This window comes from Hyalella azteca, unplaced genomic scaffold (genome assembly GCF_000764305.2).
Source record: "Hyalella azteca isolate HAZT.00-mixed unplaced genomic scaffold, Hazt_2.0.2 contig5147, whole genome shotgun sequence".
NCBI lineage: Eukaryota > Metazoa > Arthropoda > Malacostraca > Amphipoda > Hyalellidae > Hyalella > Hyalella azteca.
In genome coordinates, this window is record NW_025935346.1 from 1,275 (window position 1) to 18,422 (window position 17,148).

Genomic DNA, 17,148 nt, shown 5'->3' on the forward strand with positions numbered 1-17,148 from the left:
CAGTTGGGCCAGCTGATGCCCTCAGTTGGGCCAGCTGATGCCCCCAGTTGGGCCAGCTGATGCCCTCAGTTGGGCCAGCTGATGCCCTCAGTTGGGCCAGCTGATGCCCTCAGTTGGACCAGCTGATGCCTTCATTCAAGCCAGACGAGGCAAAATGCTGTTGCTTGCCACTTACTGAAGGTAGTCTGACTAGTGGCCCATTACCGGACAATACCCAATCTTTCTCAAACAATCCGGACAATCCGGAATCTTTCCCTGGCCCTGCTGTTCAGTTGTCTCTTGAATATCCCAAAGGTAAACTCCCCTCCTCTCAGCACTTTTGGCGAGGCATTGAACCGCCTCGGTCCTACCACGGACAGTGATCCCTCATGAAAAGTCTGTACTCTGGCCGCGGCTCGGTTATTGAATAGGAGAATCCTGCACAGTCTACCCCTCGTTGTAGTATGTCACTATTCTGTAGGTCTCACTCTCAGAATTCCAGATATCATATTTCAAACAATAATGTCACTCGTTTGCTTGAATCGCAAATTCACTAAAAACTTAAAAGCAAAGAAAACCCCCTCAAAAATTCGTACTATCTTTAAAGAAAACGTTTCGCAGTATGTTTCGGATCCAGAAAACGTTTCGGAGACTAAAGAAAACGTTTCGGATAGACAGTTTCTAGAATTTTCAAACTGACGATAGAGCTGGACTCCTGAACGTTTTCTTTGAAGGTAGCATGAATTTTTGTGGAATTTTTCTTTGCTTTTGAAATTTTCAAGCAAGTGTACAGTATGATATTAGCCCATACATTTCCCTGTGTGCAGGTCTCACCGTGGGGGAACATGGCTTCCACATCCACGAGTTTGGGGCTAACGGGGGCCGGTGTAAGGACGCGGGCAAACACTACAACCCCGACGGGCAGCCCCACGGGGGACAGGACAGCGACCAGCGCCATGTGGGGGACCTGGGCAACATCAGGAGCGTCGAGCAGGGGGCGTCGACCCTCGCCAGGGTACAGGTGGGTCACGCTGACCCACTCTTACTTATTATAGACGTTATGAATTAATAATAGATAACCTGACTTTACTTACCCATCTCATTTACCCTCACTCCCCTCACTTCCCTCACTTCCCTCACTCCCCTCACTCCCCTTACACCCCTCACTCCCCTCACTCCCCTCACTCCCCTGACGCCCTCGTCACCCTGTACGGGGACCGCGCTGTGCTGGGACGCGCCGTCGTCGTCCACGCCGGCAGGGACGACCTGGGCGCCTCGGGGGACGCACCTGCCGTCCTGCAGTAGACCGTCCCCCTGCCGTCCTACGTCCATCGTAGGATGTACGACCAACGTAACATATTTATAATGATCTGCATTTAACTTTGGACCAAATCTATGAGTATTAAGACGTACAGGTATGTTATTTTATTTACGAAATATGAAACATTATTCCAGAATATATTTTCTGATGTAGTGGGTGTGGTATTTCCTGGTCTCTTTCCCATAACTATTAATCAGTATTTATAAGTATTTATAAGTCTATAATTATACAGGTAGTTCTATTTATATTGTACTATACCCTGAGTGTACGCGTGATACTAAAAATGAAATTTCGGAGTTCCAAAGAAGCATTTATTTGCTTGAGTGACAAGAAAAAAAAGTTCCAAAAGTAGTCCTTCAGTTCTTCAATATTTTTATTAATCATTATTAATATCAATTTGAAGCCAGGAATAAATTTCCGCCAATCAGATTAGAAATATAAACATAAGTTATATTAATTTAATTATTAATATAACGGTAATTATCGAAAAATGATAATTATATAATTATATAGATTTAATTAGGTATTCTGTAATAGAATTCTAAATATGTAATAAATTCATTGCACTCCGGGGCAGCCACAGGCTCGGTATTCGCTTATTCTCGCATGTTCTCAATATGAATATTTATTTGCTATAATAATCTCAGAAAATTCGGTGGATCACATTGTCCAAATAGCGACACGCTTTCCTATCCGCACCACGAGCACTGAGAGCGGACGTATAGCACTGATACACGTGCTTTTACTGAGCTAAAATGGGTCATGATGACCCACAAAAGTGCATAAGATGCATCGCTATTTGGACATACACTCAGAAAAATTAATGGGTTATTGTCCGTAAAGTGACACGCTTTCCACGCATAGCACTGATACTCCCTTTTGTCAGGGGTAAACTGGTTCAGGGTGACCCACTCAGAGACTCATTCATTTTCCAGAGGGCTGTCTATGATCCATGTAGCTCACATTTCTTGTTCTGTGATGCGTAATTAAATTATATCGAACTTCCTTAATTCTGAACCGAAAACTTTTATTGACCTTCAATCTGCGAAAATGAGAATGATGGGTTTGTGTAATATTATTGGAATAAACAATAAGTGAATCGGGTGGAAAACTTTAAAGAGGTGAACATAATGAGGTATCAGATCATGAAATTTATCACGTATCAGGCAGCCGCAGCAGCTGTTGACTCAAATACTTTTTGATGTACTTTCCTGATCTTAAGACTACTAAAAAAATTTTTTTTTGTTGTGTAACGATCTGTTAACTGCTAAAAATACTGTCAATATTCTTTACTTCTCAAAAAAATATGGTAAATGACTTTGGTACTGCACTAATTTTGTGCACCAATTAGCCCTGAATGGAACGCCTAGCATATTTCTGTATGACCACCAATCAGTCGTAGATTATACCTGCCGTCATTAACCAGCCTATGACATTATTTTGTTTTAAATATCATAAGTTTTGCACCACCATACACGGGAGCGAATAGCCTAGCGTGTAATATCATAAACCACTGAATATTATATCGAAACATCACTTCACACACTGATTATAGCTCGAAATGTAACCAGCGTACAGCGGACTGCCTCCAATCAGCCTAGCTCGTCAGAGACCAATTCGACACTTATACGAACTCGCCTGCGCACTCGAACGCAAAACCTAACTTGCATGAAACCAGGCCGCGGATCAAATATGACTTCAGGGGCATCCTTGAATTACGTAGCTTTTAGCTCACAGCGTCTGAGGTTAGGTTTCAGATATATAAGTAATAATAAGTTATATATAAGCATATACGTTTAGTTCCAAAATCTAGCGTCCTTCAATGAGTGGCCCCCGTTCGACCGTGGGCTGATTCGATGCACTGGCGAGATACGAAGTGTTGGAGGCTACTTTCTTGAGAGAAGGGAGCCTATTTCTTCAGTGCCGACAATTCTATTCTATGAGTCCATTCGAAGCTGGGCCTGCAGTGGTATTCTCCGACCGGCATCTCAGGAGTTCAACGAGTCAGTTTAATCTTGCCGATTTATCTTTATCGGTTTTGAAAGTTTATTCCGTATTATATGTGTTAAGATAACAGTATTGACGGGTACTGTCAGTGAAACTTGAGTCACCTCCTTAGGACGTGAGACTTCCCCATTCTACAATAGAAACGATGTGCCCTGATAACTTGAACCGAATAAGAATTTTGGTAAAATTTTGAAAGCGATATAATTTTTATAAAATAATTATGTGAACCTGCAAAAATTAAAGTTCGATCATCATTATTTACTGTATAATGATTCTTATGAAAGTATCAAGTAAAGGGAATTAGTATTTTTTAAATCGATTTATGTGGCTTCGACGCACTTGCCTAATAACATGATTGATGAACTGATGGAAATGGAACTCATTAGCAATATACGTGGCATCTTATTAGCTCGTTGATTACAATTAAAGAAAATACATATAGTAAAACACTTTTTGGTATGAGAATAGTCAAGTTTGAAGTTAAGATTTACAGATTGGTATCCAACAAAACTTGTATTCAAGAACTTACTTACACGTGTGTGTGTAAAATAGCCGTACTTGCTAAAAAACGTACATTCAAGGCATTTACACGTGTATGTGTGGCATAGCCATGCATATAAGAACCCTTCATTCAAGTGTGTACACGTGTGTGTGTTGTGTATGTGTGTGAGGCGCGAGCGTACAAGCCAAAATCTTGCATTCGAATCATTTACACGAGTGTGAGTGGACCTCACGGACACTTGTCGCTGTGTGAGGTTGAGTGAGGCATGGCCGCGCATGCAAAAACTAGCATTCTAGTCATTTATACGTGTGTTTGCGTCACTGTATTGCATGCTAAAACTTTACATTTGAGTCATATACACGTGTACGTATGGCACGGCCATGTACGCGGAGGAGTCAGGTGTGCGGTGCTGCTGTCCTTGTCTGGCCACTCACAGGCGCCCAGCGTCAGCCGTCGAGCTGTGCCGGGTCTGTTGCTTGACAACTAACGTCGAGGCTGGGTGTGTGCCGCTAGTGCTCCTCACTAACTTCTCTCTTTCGGTGAGTAATATAATGCAAAACAATACATAGAGTGGATTCTATTCGTGTTAATCTCCATAAATGCGAGTGATTTTATCTAAACGCAGAAAAGTTGTGAATTTAGCCTGTGTAATATCAAAAAGTTGAAGTGAAACTAGTTCCCTAACTCGGCTTGTGCGCTGTAAGAACCAGCTTATGGAAAAGCCTTGATATTAGACTTCTTTAAATGCCACACTACAATTACCGTGTGCAGTACCTACGTGTTGTGTAACTGCACTCTATCAGATATTTTGTTTACTATGTAGTATTTACAATGCTTTTACACTCATGATATAACGTCGTGAGTCGTGACTAATATATCGAATGAACTCTGCTGCGCATCCCAGTTCATTGAGTCTATTTCGTTCTCGATGGAATCTCAGTTGCTGTGCCAGTGTCCACGAAAGCTATGACTAAAAATTATTCGCGAATAATTCACACTCACTTATAATTAAAACAGAAATGTGGACTAGTGTGCGTGATATTGTAGTGTCAACTAAAGCAACATGTTTTTTGGTGCAAAATAATTTAGTATTTACTTATATGCCTATATGGTGCTTCACATAATCACATGTAATAGCTATGCTTTTGCGAGGTGCGCAGTACAGGCACGTTATGCCGCGATAGAGAAACTCTGTGACGAACTACGCAGTAGTTAGGATATGTTGGTACGTACTACTTCAAATAGGTACATTGTCACGTAACAGTTGCCAAACATCTTTGGTATATAGAGTTAAAACATATTCGTGCAAAATGGTAAATATTCGTTGTTGGGTAGTAATTGAGAGACGTTTTGCGTGCAATTCAAGATGCTGTGTTGGGTATTAATTATGATCGTTGTGTATTAATTAAGACACAAATGTTATGTCAATTCGTTACGTGGCCTGAAGCACGTAACGTGGACAGCCTGCGCCTAGCAACAGGACCCTACAGTCGACCGGTTCTGAAGTGCGCTTCCCTGCATACATAGGCAGCACATATTCTACAGTGATCGTAACTCCATGCTGATCGTAACACGTGCCAACTTACTGCGGTGATCGTAACTCCATGCTGATCGTAACACGTGCCAACGTACTGCGGTGATCGTAACTCCATGCTGATCGTAACACGTGCCCACGTACTGCGGTGATCGCAACTACCAACCGATCGTATATTTGTAATTATTTATAAATGACCGTCGCTCGTGATCTACATTAGTCCCGCTATATGATCGTCCCTCATGATCTAGTCCCGTTTTAGGACCGTCCCTCGTGATCTAGTCCCGCTGTAGGACCGTCCCTCGTATCTAGTCCCGCATTAGGACCGTCCCTCGTGATCTAGTCCCGCTTTAGGACCGTCCCTCGTATCTAGTCCCGCTTAATTTAGGACCGTCCCTCGTGATCTAGTCCCGCTTTAGGACCGTCCCTCGTTATCTGCAACCGTCTCTGTAGATTTAGTCCTTCGTCAAGACCTCCTATGTCTACCGCATTGATAAGGTTCTTATCTCTAGTGTTATCGGACCAGCGCCTTTAACTTGACTGCATCACATCTCGCATGCACGATAATTAACGCTGGTGGTTGTCATTTGTGACGCTAGTGACCTCATGACTTGTGTTCAGTGGCCTCTTGACGTGTCTTTAGCGACTTCTTGAGTCTTGTCGTGTCGTGTCTTTAGTGGCCTTTTGACGTGTCTTTAGTGGCCTCTTGAAGTGTCTTTATTGGCCTCTTGACATGTCTTTATTGGCCTCTTGACGTGCCTAGTAACCTGGTCTGTTGCAGTGACGATGACGACGCACTTCTCGTACCCCGAGCCTGCGCTGCAGGAGGAGCTTCGTCGCATCGCTAACGCCATCGTCAGGCCTGGCCATGGTGGGTGAAGTGGTGCTGATTATATTGATTATTATTTTAATCACATGTCATGGCCTCACTACTCTCAATGATTGTATCGATCTCACGCTCAGAAAATGTATGGGTCATTGTGTCCTTATAGCGACACGCTTTCTCTCCTCAGCCGTAGCACTGATACGCATTTTTTTTGTAGGGTAACTCAAACTGCGCCAGAATGACAAAAAAAAAAAAAACGTGCGTCTTTTTACTTGTTGAAATCCCCAATTATTTCACTCAGTGCACTGATTATTATAAATGATTAATGAATAATATCAAATAATAATAATGGTAATATTAATGATTATTGTTAATATTAATAATAGTAAATATTGATGTTGTTGTGGTGCAGGTATCCTGGCGGCAGACGAGTCCACAGGCACGATGGGCAAGCGCCTGCAGGCGATAGGCGCTGAGAACACCGAGGAGAACAGGCGCAAGTACAGACAGCTGCTGTTCACCAGTGACAAGGTTAGGCCTTGTTGATGTATTATGATGAACATGATGTATTATGATGAATATGATGTATTATGATGAACATGATGTATTATGATGAACATGATGTATTATGATGAACATGATGTATTATGATGAATATGATGCATTATGATGAACACGATGTATTATGATGGATATGATGTATTTTGATGAACATGATGTATTAGGATGAACATGATGTATTATGATGAATATGATGTATTATGATGAATATGATGTATTATGATGGATATGATGTATTATGATGAACATGAAGTATTATGATGAACATGATGTATTATGATGAACATGATGTATTATGATGATTATGATGGATATAATGTATTATGATGAACATGATGGATATGATGAACATGACGTATCGTGATGACTATGATGTCCCAGGAGCTGGCCAGTTACGTGTCGGGCGTGATCCTCTACCACGAGACGCTCTATCAGAAGGCGGACGACGGCACGCCTTTTGTCGACCTCATCAAGCGCATGGGCATCATCCCCGGCATTAAGGTGGGTCATGGGCATCATCCCGGGCATCAAGATGGGTCATGGGCATCATCCCGGGCATCAAGGTGGGTCATGGGCATCATCCCGGGCATCAAGGTGGGTCATGGGCATAGAAGTGAGTCATTGGGATCACTGTCAGTTCCTTCATGGGCTCATAACTATACCAACTGCCCCATGAGGACCAGGCGGTTGGTTCTTCCTTATGGGTTCTTAACTATTTAACAACTGCCCCATGTGGACCAGGGGGTTGATTCTCCTTACGGGTTCTTAACCAAACCTACTACGCTATGTAGACTAGGTGGTTGGTTCTCCTTATGGGTTCTTAACCATACCTACTGCCCCAGGTGGACCAGGGCGTGGTTCCTCTAATGGGTTCAGAAGAGGAGTCGACGACGCAGGGTCTGGACGACCTGGGAAAGCGGTGCGCGCAGTACAAGAAGGATGGTTGCGACTTCGCCAAGTGGCGCTGCGTTCTCAAGATCGGCGCCAACACCCCCAGCTTCCACGCCATCGCTGAGAACGCTAACGTCCTTGCCAGATACGCTTCCATCTGCCAGATGAACGGCCTCGTGCCCATCGTCGAGCCCGAGGTCAGTGGTTCTTAGTGTGAAAATATTAACCCTCTACCGCCGTATGGCACTCTCCGAGATCATGTATGGAAGACTATGGCACTCTTTCAACTTAGATTATACGTAAACTATTGAGTGTAGCAACTTGAGGACGTTTGTACGCAACAGAGAACATTTTAAAGTAACTTTCAACTTAAATTATACGTAAACTATTGAGTGTAGCAACTTGAGGACGTTTATACACAGCAGAGAACATTTTAAAGTTGTCGTACGTGGCGGCAACCATTAGTGCAAGTCATTTTGCGCTCACTTGAACGTATCCTTTTTGGGAAGTAGGCTTGTGACAATATTGCTCCGGTTACTCTTGTCAGGCGGTAGAGGGTTAAATAAATTCGCAAAAATAGGTTTTATGGATAGTTTCGAGAGGGAGGTGAAGAGTTCATTCCAGTAAAACGACCTCGGTACAGATTATCGAACCCGAAGTGAACTCTGAAAGTGGGCATATATTTAAGACCTAAACATCATTAGGAAATTAAGAAGAGATTTGTGTATATTGTTGTCAGGAAGGAAAATCCTATGTTCGGTCGGCACTTTATCTTTAGACAGTATTAAGGTGCCGACTCATTGAAGTGTCCCGCCCTTTTATGGACTCGGTACTTCCGCCCACAGAGTGCGGTCTTGCGCACGTGATTTTACAGACGCTGACTCAGTGACTATCATTCTATCGCGTCCAGCGAATATGGCGTCTCGATTTCATAAACTCTAATCTTATAAAATAATTCGAATGAAATGAATGGCACCGGACCTTGTTGAGCTCGAGGTGAGGAGGTCTTAGTTTGCATTCAGGAAGTTCAAAAAATGAATATTTTTAGGTTAGACTTGGATTTGGCTTATCTTATAATAATCTTATCCCCATTTGTGAGAGGGACGTGAGATTTTGAAGTTCGTTTATCTATCTAGGTATAGGGAAATAGGTATGTGCAGAAAATTGGGAAGAAGTAGATTTCTAGATATAAATGTAATAGCCTCGTGTTATTGTTGCGAGAGCTGTAAAGTCTTCTCGGTATGAAAAAATAAAGAATATTAAAAAAATTATTTTGAGTGCGCGTTGTATTTACCTGCGAAATATCATCGTGGCCATTCTCGAGGAAGAGGAAGTGTGTTTCGCGGCTTGAATATTTCATTAAAATTGAAAAAATTATTGTTTTCAGCTTAATTTGTCCGATGAACGACATTGTGCTCACCGTAGCACTAACGAGAAGGAATTCGTTCTAAGAATGATTTCCAAAAGACACGAAAATTAAGAATGATTTCCAAAAGACACGAGAGCATAGATAGCTTGATTTATAATTTTTCAGCTATGACTATTGTTAATAATTAGAATTTGTAGTAAGTTACATGAACTTCCAGGTTCTGATGGACGGTGCCCACGATCTGGAGAGGGCGCAGAAGGTGACGGAGGTGGTGCTGGCGTTCACCTACAAAGCCCTAAGCGATCACCACGTCTTCCTGGAGGGCTCGCTCCTGAAGCCCAACATGGTGCTGGCCGGCCAATCCTGCCCTAAGAAGTACACCCCACAGCAGGCTGCGGAGGTCTGTACATGTTACTTGATTGTATAAATTACTACGTCTGTGTTACTAATGACATAGGATAAAGTATGTCTTTATCACTTAATAATATAGGACACGATCCACTTATAATATAATATAGGACACGGTCCACTTATAATACTTGAATGCATTTGATGTGGTCCGCTTATGTTAAGTTCTACACAATTTTCATCGCACGCACGTTACACGGCCAAGTTTCTAAAAATATTTATAAGTAAGGCGGTGTCAGCGTTCATTAGGCCTTAGGCCTGTCGCCGATTCGTAACATTGCAGAATATTTACAGCTAGTTGTAGTCTCGTACACGCAACTCGCTGCTCCAATTATGTTGTGCTTTAGTCGTGCGTGCAGCTGTGAGTGGATTGCCGGCAGCAATGCGTGCAGCGTCGGCATCTGTGTAATGTTTAAACGCCTAGGCAACATGAGTAACTTTTCATGTTATTACGCAATTTCGTCTTACATGTGTGACATGTTGTGTCGTACGTGCTTTGACTGATGTTGTCGTACGAGTTTCGAATGATGCTGTAGTACGTGCGTCAAGTTGTCGTGCGTGTTTTGAATCAAGATTGCTGTGCGTGTTTCGATCATGATGTTGTACACATTTCGAATGATATTGTCGTACTTGTTTTCTCCAATATTTCGTATGTGTTACGAAACAGGTCGTACGTCATATTCCCCAAGTTGACGCACGAATTTTGACTTACGTTGTCGTTCGTCATTTGACTGATATTATCAACCGTGTTTTGACCGATGTTGTAGCACATATTTTTACTCACATCGTATGTCGTGTTCTCCATTTACTCATATCGTACCTCATATTCTCCATTTAGTCATATCGTACCTACGTCGTATTCTCCATTTACTCACATCGTACGTCGTATTCTCCAAGTTGTCGTACATATTTTGACGGATGTCGTGGTACAGGCGACGGTGCTGGCGCTGTCCCGCACGGTGCCGCCAGCGATGCCCGGCGTGTGCTTCCTGTCCGGCGGCCAGAGCGAAGAGGAGGCCACCGTCCATCTGGACGCCATCAACCGCACCACCGTAAGCCTTTTTTAGCGTATTTTCTCATTTATGAAAAAATGCACTATTGTGCTCGCCATGTCCCTCCGTCTGTCTGTCCGTCCGTGACTTCACGTTTTCGTCGACGAGAAAATGCGCTCTCTGTCACTCACTGCAGTGAGAACTGAGTTATATTTTTTTGTCCACCTTGAGCCTTTTTCTCGTCCGTCATCTACTGTGATTCTGTGAAATATTCTTTTAAAGGTGTCATATTTTTCAAGATTTTTGTAAGAAAAGAAAGGAGGACTGGATCTTTAATTATCTGTTGAAGACGAGAAAAAAATACTCGATCTTCAATTATCTGTTGAAAAAAAAAATTGCTCATTGGAGTTCTAAATTAATTTACGATCATGGGTATAGTTCGGAAGAAGTTGTTCATAAATAATCGGACTTTCAAACCTTATATATGTTGTTTCAATAATTTGATTTACTTTCAGATCGCCAAGAAGCCGTGGGCGCTCACCTTTAGCTACGGCCGCGCTCTTCAAGCCTCCGCCATTAAGGTGACTAGTTTTTCATGCGGTGCTTCTTATGTGTCGTGACTGCGATGTATTCCTACGCCTGCTATACTGCCTTATATTCCTACGCTCGTATGAATGAGGCTAATTTTAGTATTTAATCATTTTTTTCTCTTGCATTAACAATTAAATATTGATTATTAAAATTAAATTAGAATTAAATAGGAATTAAAAATAACCTCAGAAGGTAATTTACACTAAATTTTGGGCTTTTGCTCTAGCCCTGTCGTCGCCCTAAATACGGGAACAATTTGGCCCCGTTATTACGAGTAAACATTCTTGGATATCGGGTTTATTTCGTCTCTATATTATGATTAATATTGGTGTTAATAAATAATACCCTGATATAAAGCTTAACGTCGCCCCTCTTGTCCAGGCGTGGGGCGCTAAAGAGGCCCAAGTGAAGGCGGGTCAGGAGGAGCTGCTCAAGAGGGCCCGGGCCAACAGCCAAGCCAGCCTGGGTCAGTACGCGGCAGGCACCGTCTCTGGGGCCGCGGGCCAACAGGGCCTCTTCGTCAAGAACCATCAATATTAGTGGGCCTTCTGTGCTTGTGGGGCCATCAGTGCTAGCGGGGCCATCAGTGCTATTGGGCCTACAGTGCTAGTGGGGCCAGCAGTGCTAGTGGGGCCAGCAGTGCTAGTAGGGCCATCAGTGCTAGTGAGCCATCAGTGCTAGTGGGGCCATCAGTGCTAGTGGGGCCACCAGTGCTAGTGGGCAACACTATCATTAATGTTGAAGATATCATCGGCAGCTGATGGTGAAGGCTTGTCGGCAGTTCAGTGTTGTTATCTATGATCAATATTCCTGTTATCTATTACCGTATCACTATTCCTGAGTACGAACTTGTACGGCATCTATGATGACTGATCATTATCTTTATTATTATAATGATTAGTCAATTATTCTCTACTATGTAAAGACTTAACAAACATTCCAAAGTCATGAGAAATTAATGGTGTCTTGGGATAGACCGAATGAGTATTTGTCTTTGATTAATTCAAGCGAGTGAAAAAAAAGTTCTACTATGCCGATAAATCGAAATTAACCGAATGTGCTCAATTTTTAAATTACCCCAACTCATTAATTATTAACCATAGGCCCATAGTTAATTAATATCTCGACAATGTTCCGCCATCGCGTAATCTTTCCCCAAGTTAACTTAAAAACTTGAAGTCATTCTTCCATTTAAGTTTTATTTTGGACAGAAATGTATTATTCGTATAATGATTTTCCCTCAAGGTTCAACATTATCAAGAAATATATGTGTTATTGTCTTACATTCAGTCAAAATGATGGTGCACTGACCCGAAGTCGTCAAATGTTATGGAAAATTATGAAGAAATAAATTTGATAATATATGGCTCACGCTTAGTCGTTTTATTCCTTCTGATGATTAGGACAGGTGGCTATAATATTATTCTTAAATCCCCAAATAAATAAAGGCTGATTTCCATTCCTCCATTGAAGTTTGGGGTAAGAGCGCTGAGTTGCCAAGTTAGAGGAAAATATATAATTTATTATTAAAATCAATACTTGTATGTTTGGTGTACTACAGAAGAACGGTTAGTAGAAAAGATTAGGTCTGGGTTCGTAAACATCATGTAGACGAGCGTCTCTGTTATATAACTTATTTTAAACTGCTCTGTCATTTTTACCGTACACTAACAGTAACCTGATACTTAACCCTGCGTCTGCTGACGGTAACCTGTTACGTAACCCTGCGTCTGCTGACGGTAACCTGTTACTTAACCCTGCGTCTACTGACGGTAACCCGTTACTTAACCCTGCGTCTACTGACGGTAACCTGTTACTTAACCCTGCGTCTACTGACGGTAACCTGTTACTTAACCCTGCGTCTACTGACGGTAACCTGTTACTAAACCCTGCGTCTACTGACGGTAACCTATTAGAGAGCGAGTGTCCTGACATTATCTGTATTACAGAAACACTACCTAAAAATTAAAGTGGGAACATTGTGCCAGTTGAGTTTCAGTTGCCAGGTTATGATTGTTTTCACAACATAGGCGAAGAGCAGTGCGCTATATAGTGGTGTAGCGTTATGGGTCAAAACCCTTTATTGGGCTCAACAAGCGAAGTTGTCTACAGAGCAACAATCAGCTAGGGAATCAGTGTGGTGCGAACTTTCTCTCAAAGGCAAATATAGCCTCTTCATAGGCGTCGTGTATAGATCACAAAACAGTTCCTTTGATAACGATAAAGTACTAAACTGTATTTTACCGAGCATGACTTTCCGTAGGTCACGCACGTTGATCGTTGGTGATTTTAAATAATGTGATAGTCCGGAAGTATTTTAGGCTATGTTCTTGAGGGAAGGGAACATGATAGTTCATTCGAAGCACGACAGTCCGACATGTGTCCCCGACTTCGCCCTCCTAGAACTTTCCGACTATACGCATGAAGAAAGAGATCATCAAAGTCGATGATCCCAAATTTCGATTCATATTTAAATAAGCCTGTTTATTCGTTGAATTAAGAAACAAAAAATAAAATAACAATGCGACCGTCCTTTTGACCTTCGAGTATTATCTTGGGCCTTATGGGCAGTTTAACATTAGCGCCTAATGACTCGAGTACTTCGTTAGTTTTTAAACTATTTGCACTACTTAGCTGTGGGCATTTTTAAATTTATTTAAAAGGAGATCATTCGAGGCAACAAAATGTGCTAACTACTTTGCCGTGGTCTCAACAAATTCGTATGAATCTCGCTAGCAGTAGTTCACTACTTCGATAATAGAGAAGACATACGTCCTGTAATTGTGTAGGGGTATTACTATATGTTTGTATTTGTCTTATTTATAGAGCCGATTTCATTCCGATGTGTCAGGTACCGTTTAATTTTTTTACAAGTTTCTTTTAACTGAATTCCCGACTACTCTGTATTCAATAAGGTAGCCAGTTGATCGGATCATGGCTATGAATGATTTGACCGCGTAAATATGAATATCGTGTTGATATTTAAGGCGAAATTTATCCATGATCACAATTTTCTGGAAATGAAATGTTGATAAGTTTCACTTGCCTCATTACCTTCCACGATCATCGATCACATTAACTTCGCAGAAGCGAGTAAAGATTGCATACTTAATTTTAACATTTTAATCGAATTCTCATCTCGTGTTCGGGTTCCTTTAACTCCACGTGCTGAATTATGCATATTAAAAAAATTGCGAGGAGCTACTTCCGAAGCAAGAAACTTTAAATGATTTTCCGAATTTAATTTATTCACGGTCATTTTAGAATTGAATTATCTGTATCACATGACTCATAATTTGTGGCTCCTCTAAATTAGGGAATGTCTTAAATTTAATTCAGAGAATTTCTAGAAATTATATTATTCTTTGTACCATTCCGTGATGTGCGTTTAGACCGCATATTTTAGAAATAACTGTATATTAACGACTCGCAATAGCACTTTATTGCAATTTGCCAAAGACTCGGAATTGCAATTTATCCTTCGTAAGAAAAAAATTTTGACATATTTTGCCTCTAAATTCTGAAACTTCAACTTGTTGGATCAAGCATATGAATGAAGGTTAATACTTGGGGGAAACAGTGAAAGTGTGCAGTGCAGTTAGGCTGTGCTCTCAATCCGTGATATCATAGGTGCCTGTACACAGGGATAGTACTAGCCGCTAGTTCATCCGGCGCTTGAACTGTCCAAGCTAATAGCCTCGTGTATTTCAGCCGCTTCAGAGGCATGCGCCGGCAAGTGCCCGAGGCGCGGCCGAGAGAGACAACGATGTGTTGATATCTTGGCTGGAGAAGTGGCTAGTAGCGCTGATGCAGCCATGGTGAGAGTATCTGTGCCGCTCCTGTGAAGTATCTTGGGTCAAGTGAATCATGGCTTGTTTGAACGATAATGTTTCTAAGAAAAACCCAACAAAATGGATTCCAGACGATATTCAATTATTCTTTGAAATATTCCAAAAATAAGAATTAAAGTATAATGTTTTCCCACGATGGTTACTCCAACAAAATGAAGAGAGAAACGAGTATTTTGAAACGGAGAGAAGACCTTATTAGTCAGGGTTTAGTTGTTCCCGACGCTGTATTTTTAAGGGCGAGAATATGGAGTATAAAAAAGACGTACAGACTCGAGTTGTTGAAGGTGATCACACTATCCATCTTCACAGACCTCACTCGACGGCTTCTAACGACTTACTGACGGGCGCGAACGAGAAGATAGCGGCACCATATTACGGTCCACTCCTACCTCGCGCCTCCGCCCCGCTGCTACGGCTGCCAGAGGTATGGTCATGACTCCATATCGTGTAGAAGACGAGTAGTCTGTGCCTGATGCTCAGCAACCGATCATGTTGTACAGAACTGTAAGGCTGACAGTCCAAGATGCGCTTCATGCAAAAGCCCTCACCCAGCATCATCTCCTCGCTGTCCCTTCTACAGTAAGGCTCAGGAAATTTCTACCCGAGTAGCAGCAAGACAGATCACACGGGAGCAAGCGGCAGAGGAATACGCATCTCTCTCTCTACCCAGCAACTTTACGCCTAGTCCATTAAACAGAACGAACGAAAACCATTACAGTCCCACTCCAGTGACAACTCCTGAAGCCCAATCTAAGGCAAACCTAGCAAATTCCGCACCAACTCGCACAACTGCTGCAGTCATTTCAAGGCCTTCCTCGTATGCCCAAACGCCGCTGACCCCAGCGCAGCGCACCCCCCTCCCAGACGTCCCCTCTCGAAAGAGAAAAAACCCAGGCTCGCCCACCCCCCCGCATATGACGGAGGAATACCTAAGCATCTTGAGAGGGGAAGCTTGGTCGGAATCTCAGGATCCTCTCCCTGCCCTATCCCAGCTATCGCAAAATCTCTCGCCACACCCAGCAACAAACCCGCCAGAGGAACATGTACAAGAACCCACCTTTCTGGACCTAATTGCAAACTTCTTCAAATCCATATTTGCACGTTGTATGCAGGCTCTAACGGAATACCTAACCTCTCTGGACAACCCACTAGCAGCAGCAATACAGCCTCTCTTAGCCTCACTGACTAGCCAATTCTTATCATCATAATGCAGCTACACTCCCTTCTCCTCTGGAATGCCCGGGGGCTCAACTCTAAACTGCCCGAACTAAAGTTGTTTCTGTCTCATGCGGCTCCCACCGTGATTTGCATCACTGAAACCCACCTACAAAATTGGCACGACCCTCGCTTCCCAGGTTATACGACCTACCGGCAGGACAGAGCAGACGGTTTTGGTGGGCTGCTCCTGCTGGTGAGAGCCCAAACGCTACAGAGAGCCGTGGCCTTGGATCCTTATGAGGGGGGCCAGATGCAGTGCCTGGCTGTGGAAATTGCCCACTGTGGGGCATGGTCCAGAATCCTTCTCTGCTACAACCCCTGCTGCTCCATCACACAAACTGAATTTGAACACTATTTCACTTACATCGGGCCCCGTGACCTCATCTGCGGGGACTTCAACGCCCACCACCCCCTCTGGAGCACACCAAATACCAGACAAAACCGGGCAGGAGGCTCACTTTTTAATGTCATCAGCAATTCATCGCTCATGCTTCTCAACACCCCAGGCACTCCCACTCGCATCGACCCACACACGGGCACGGGCTCAGTGTTAGACCTAATCTTTGGGGCGGCCCCCTTCTTCACACACTCAGTTTCTCCCAGCCTGGACCTGGGCAGTGACCACACACCACTACTGTTGCAATACGGACCCCGTCAAGTAATCAGGGTAAAAACTGTCCCACGCTGGTCACTTCCTCACATGAATGACGACCGAGAGTGGACCGCATGGTCGGGAGAACTCTCAAAGAAATCAATCCCGAGGGGAAACACCCCACAAGAATCCCAACAGGCCTTCTCAACTGCAATGATCGAGCACTGTAAGAGCCATTTTCCGCTGAGGCAGTCGGCCCGCCCTCACCGACCAGGGTGTCCGTGGTGGTCGTCCGACTGTGCCCGGGCGGTACACGCGAGGAGGAAATCGCGCAAACTCTTCTACCGTCATCCAACGCCCTCAAACAAGAAGAATTACTCAACAGCAGTGCAAGACGCAAAGACAATAATTAAAGAAGCAAAGAAGGAATCGTGGAAAAGATTTCTTTCCCATATCGGTCCGCAGACCCCCGTCGCCACGGTCTGGAAGATGTTTAGAGCGGTATC

The 17,148-nt window shown here is 43.1% G+C and overlaps 2 protein-coding genes across 2 annotated transcripts in view; both read left to right on the top strand.

The window, feature by feature from the left end:
- Positions 1-1,284, top strand: part of LOC108675659 (superoxide dismutase [Cu-Zn]) — a gene marked incomplete at its 5' end in the record, with an annotated part of 1,696 nt that extends 412 nt beyond the window's left edge. The window contains 2 exon segments of the mRNA XM_018163687.1: positions 807-1,000; positions 1,153-1,284. Coding sequence (XP_018019176.1) covers positions 807-1,000; positions 1,153-1,284 — 326 coding nt within the window.
- A 2,979-nt stretch (positions 1,285-4,263) lies between these two features.
- Positions 4,264-12,354, top strand: LOC108675660 (fructose-bisphosphate aldolase). Its single transcript, XM_018163688.2, has 9 exons — positions 4,264-4,348; positions 6,125-6,214; positions 6,582-6,700; positions 7,112-7,231; positions 7,573-7,818; positions 9,208-9,390; positions 10,331-10,450; positions 10,906-10,971; positions 11,363-12,354. Exons 2-9 carry the CDS (start codon positions 6,130-6,132, stop codon positions 11,519-11,521), a joined length of 1,098 nt encoding a protein of 365 aa, XP_018019177.1. The 5' UTR covers positions 4,264-4,348; positions 6,125-6,129; the 3' UTR covers positions 11,522-12,354.
- Positions 12,355-17,148: the final 4,794 nt, after the last annotated feature.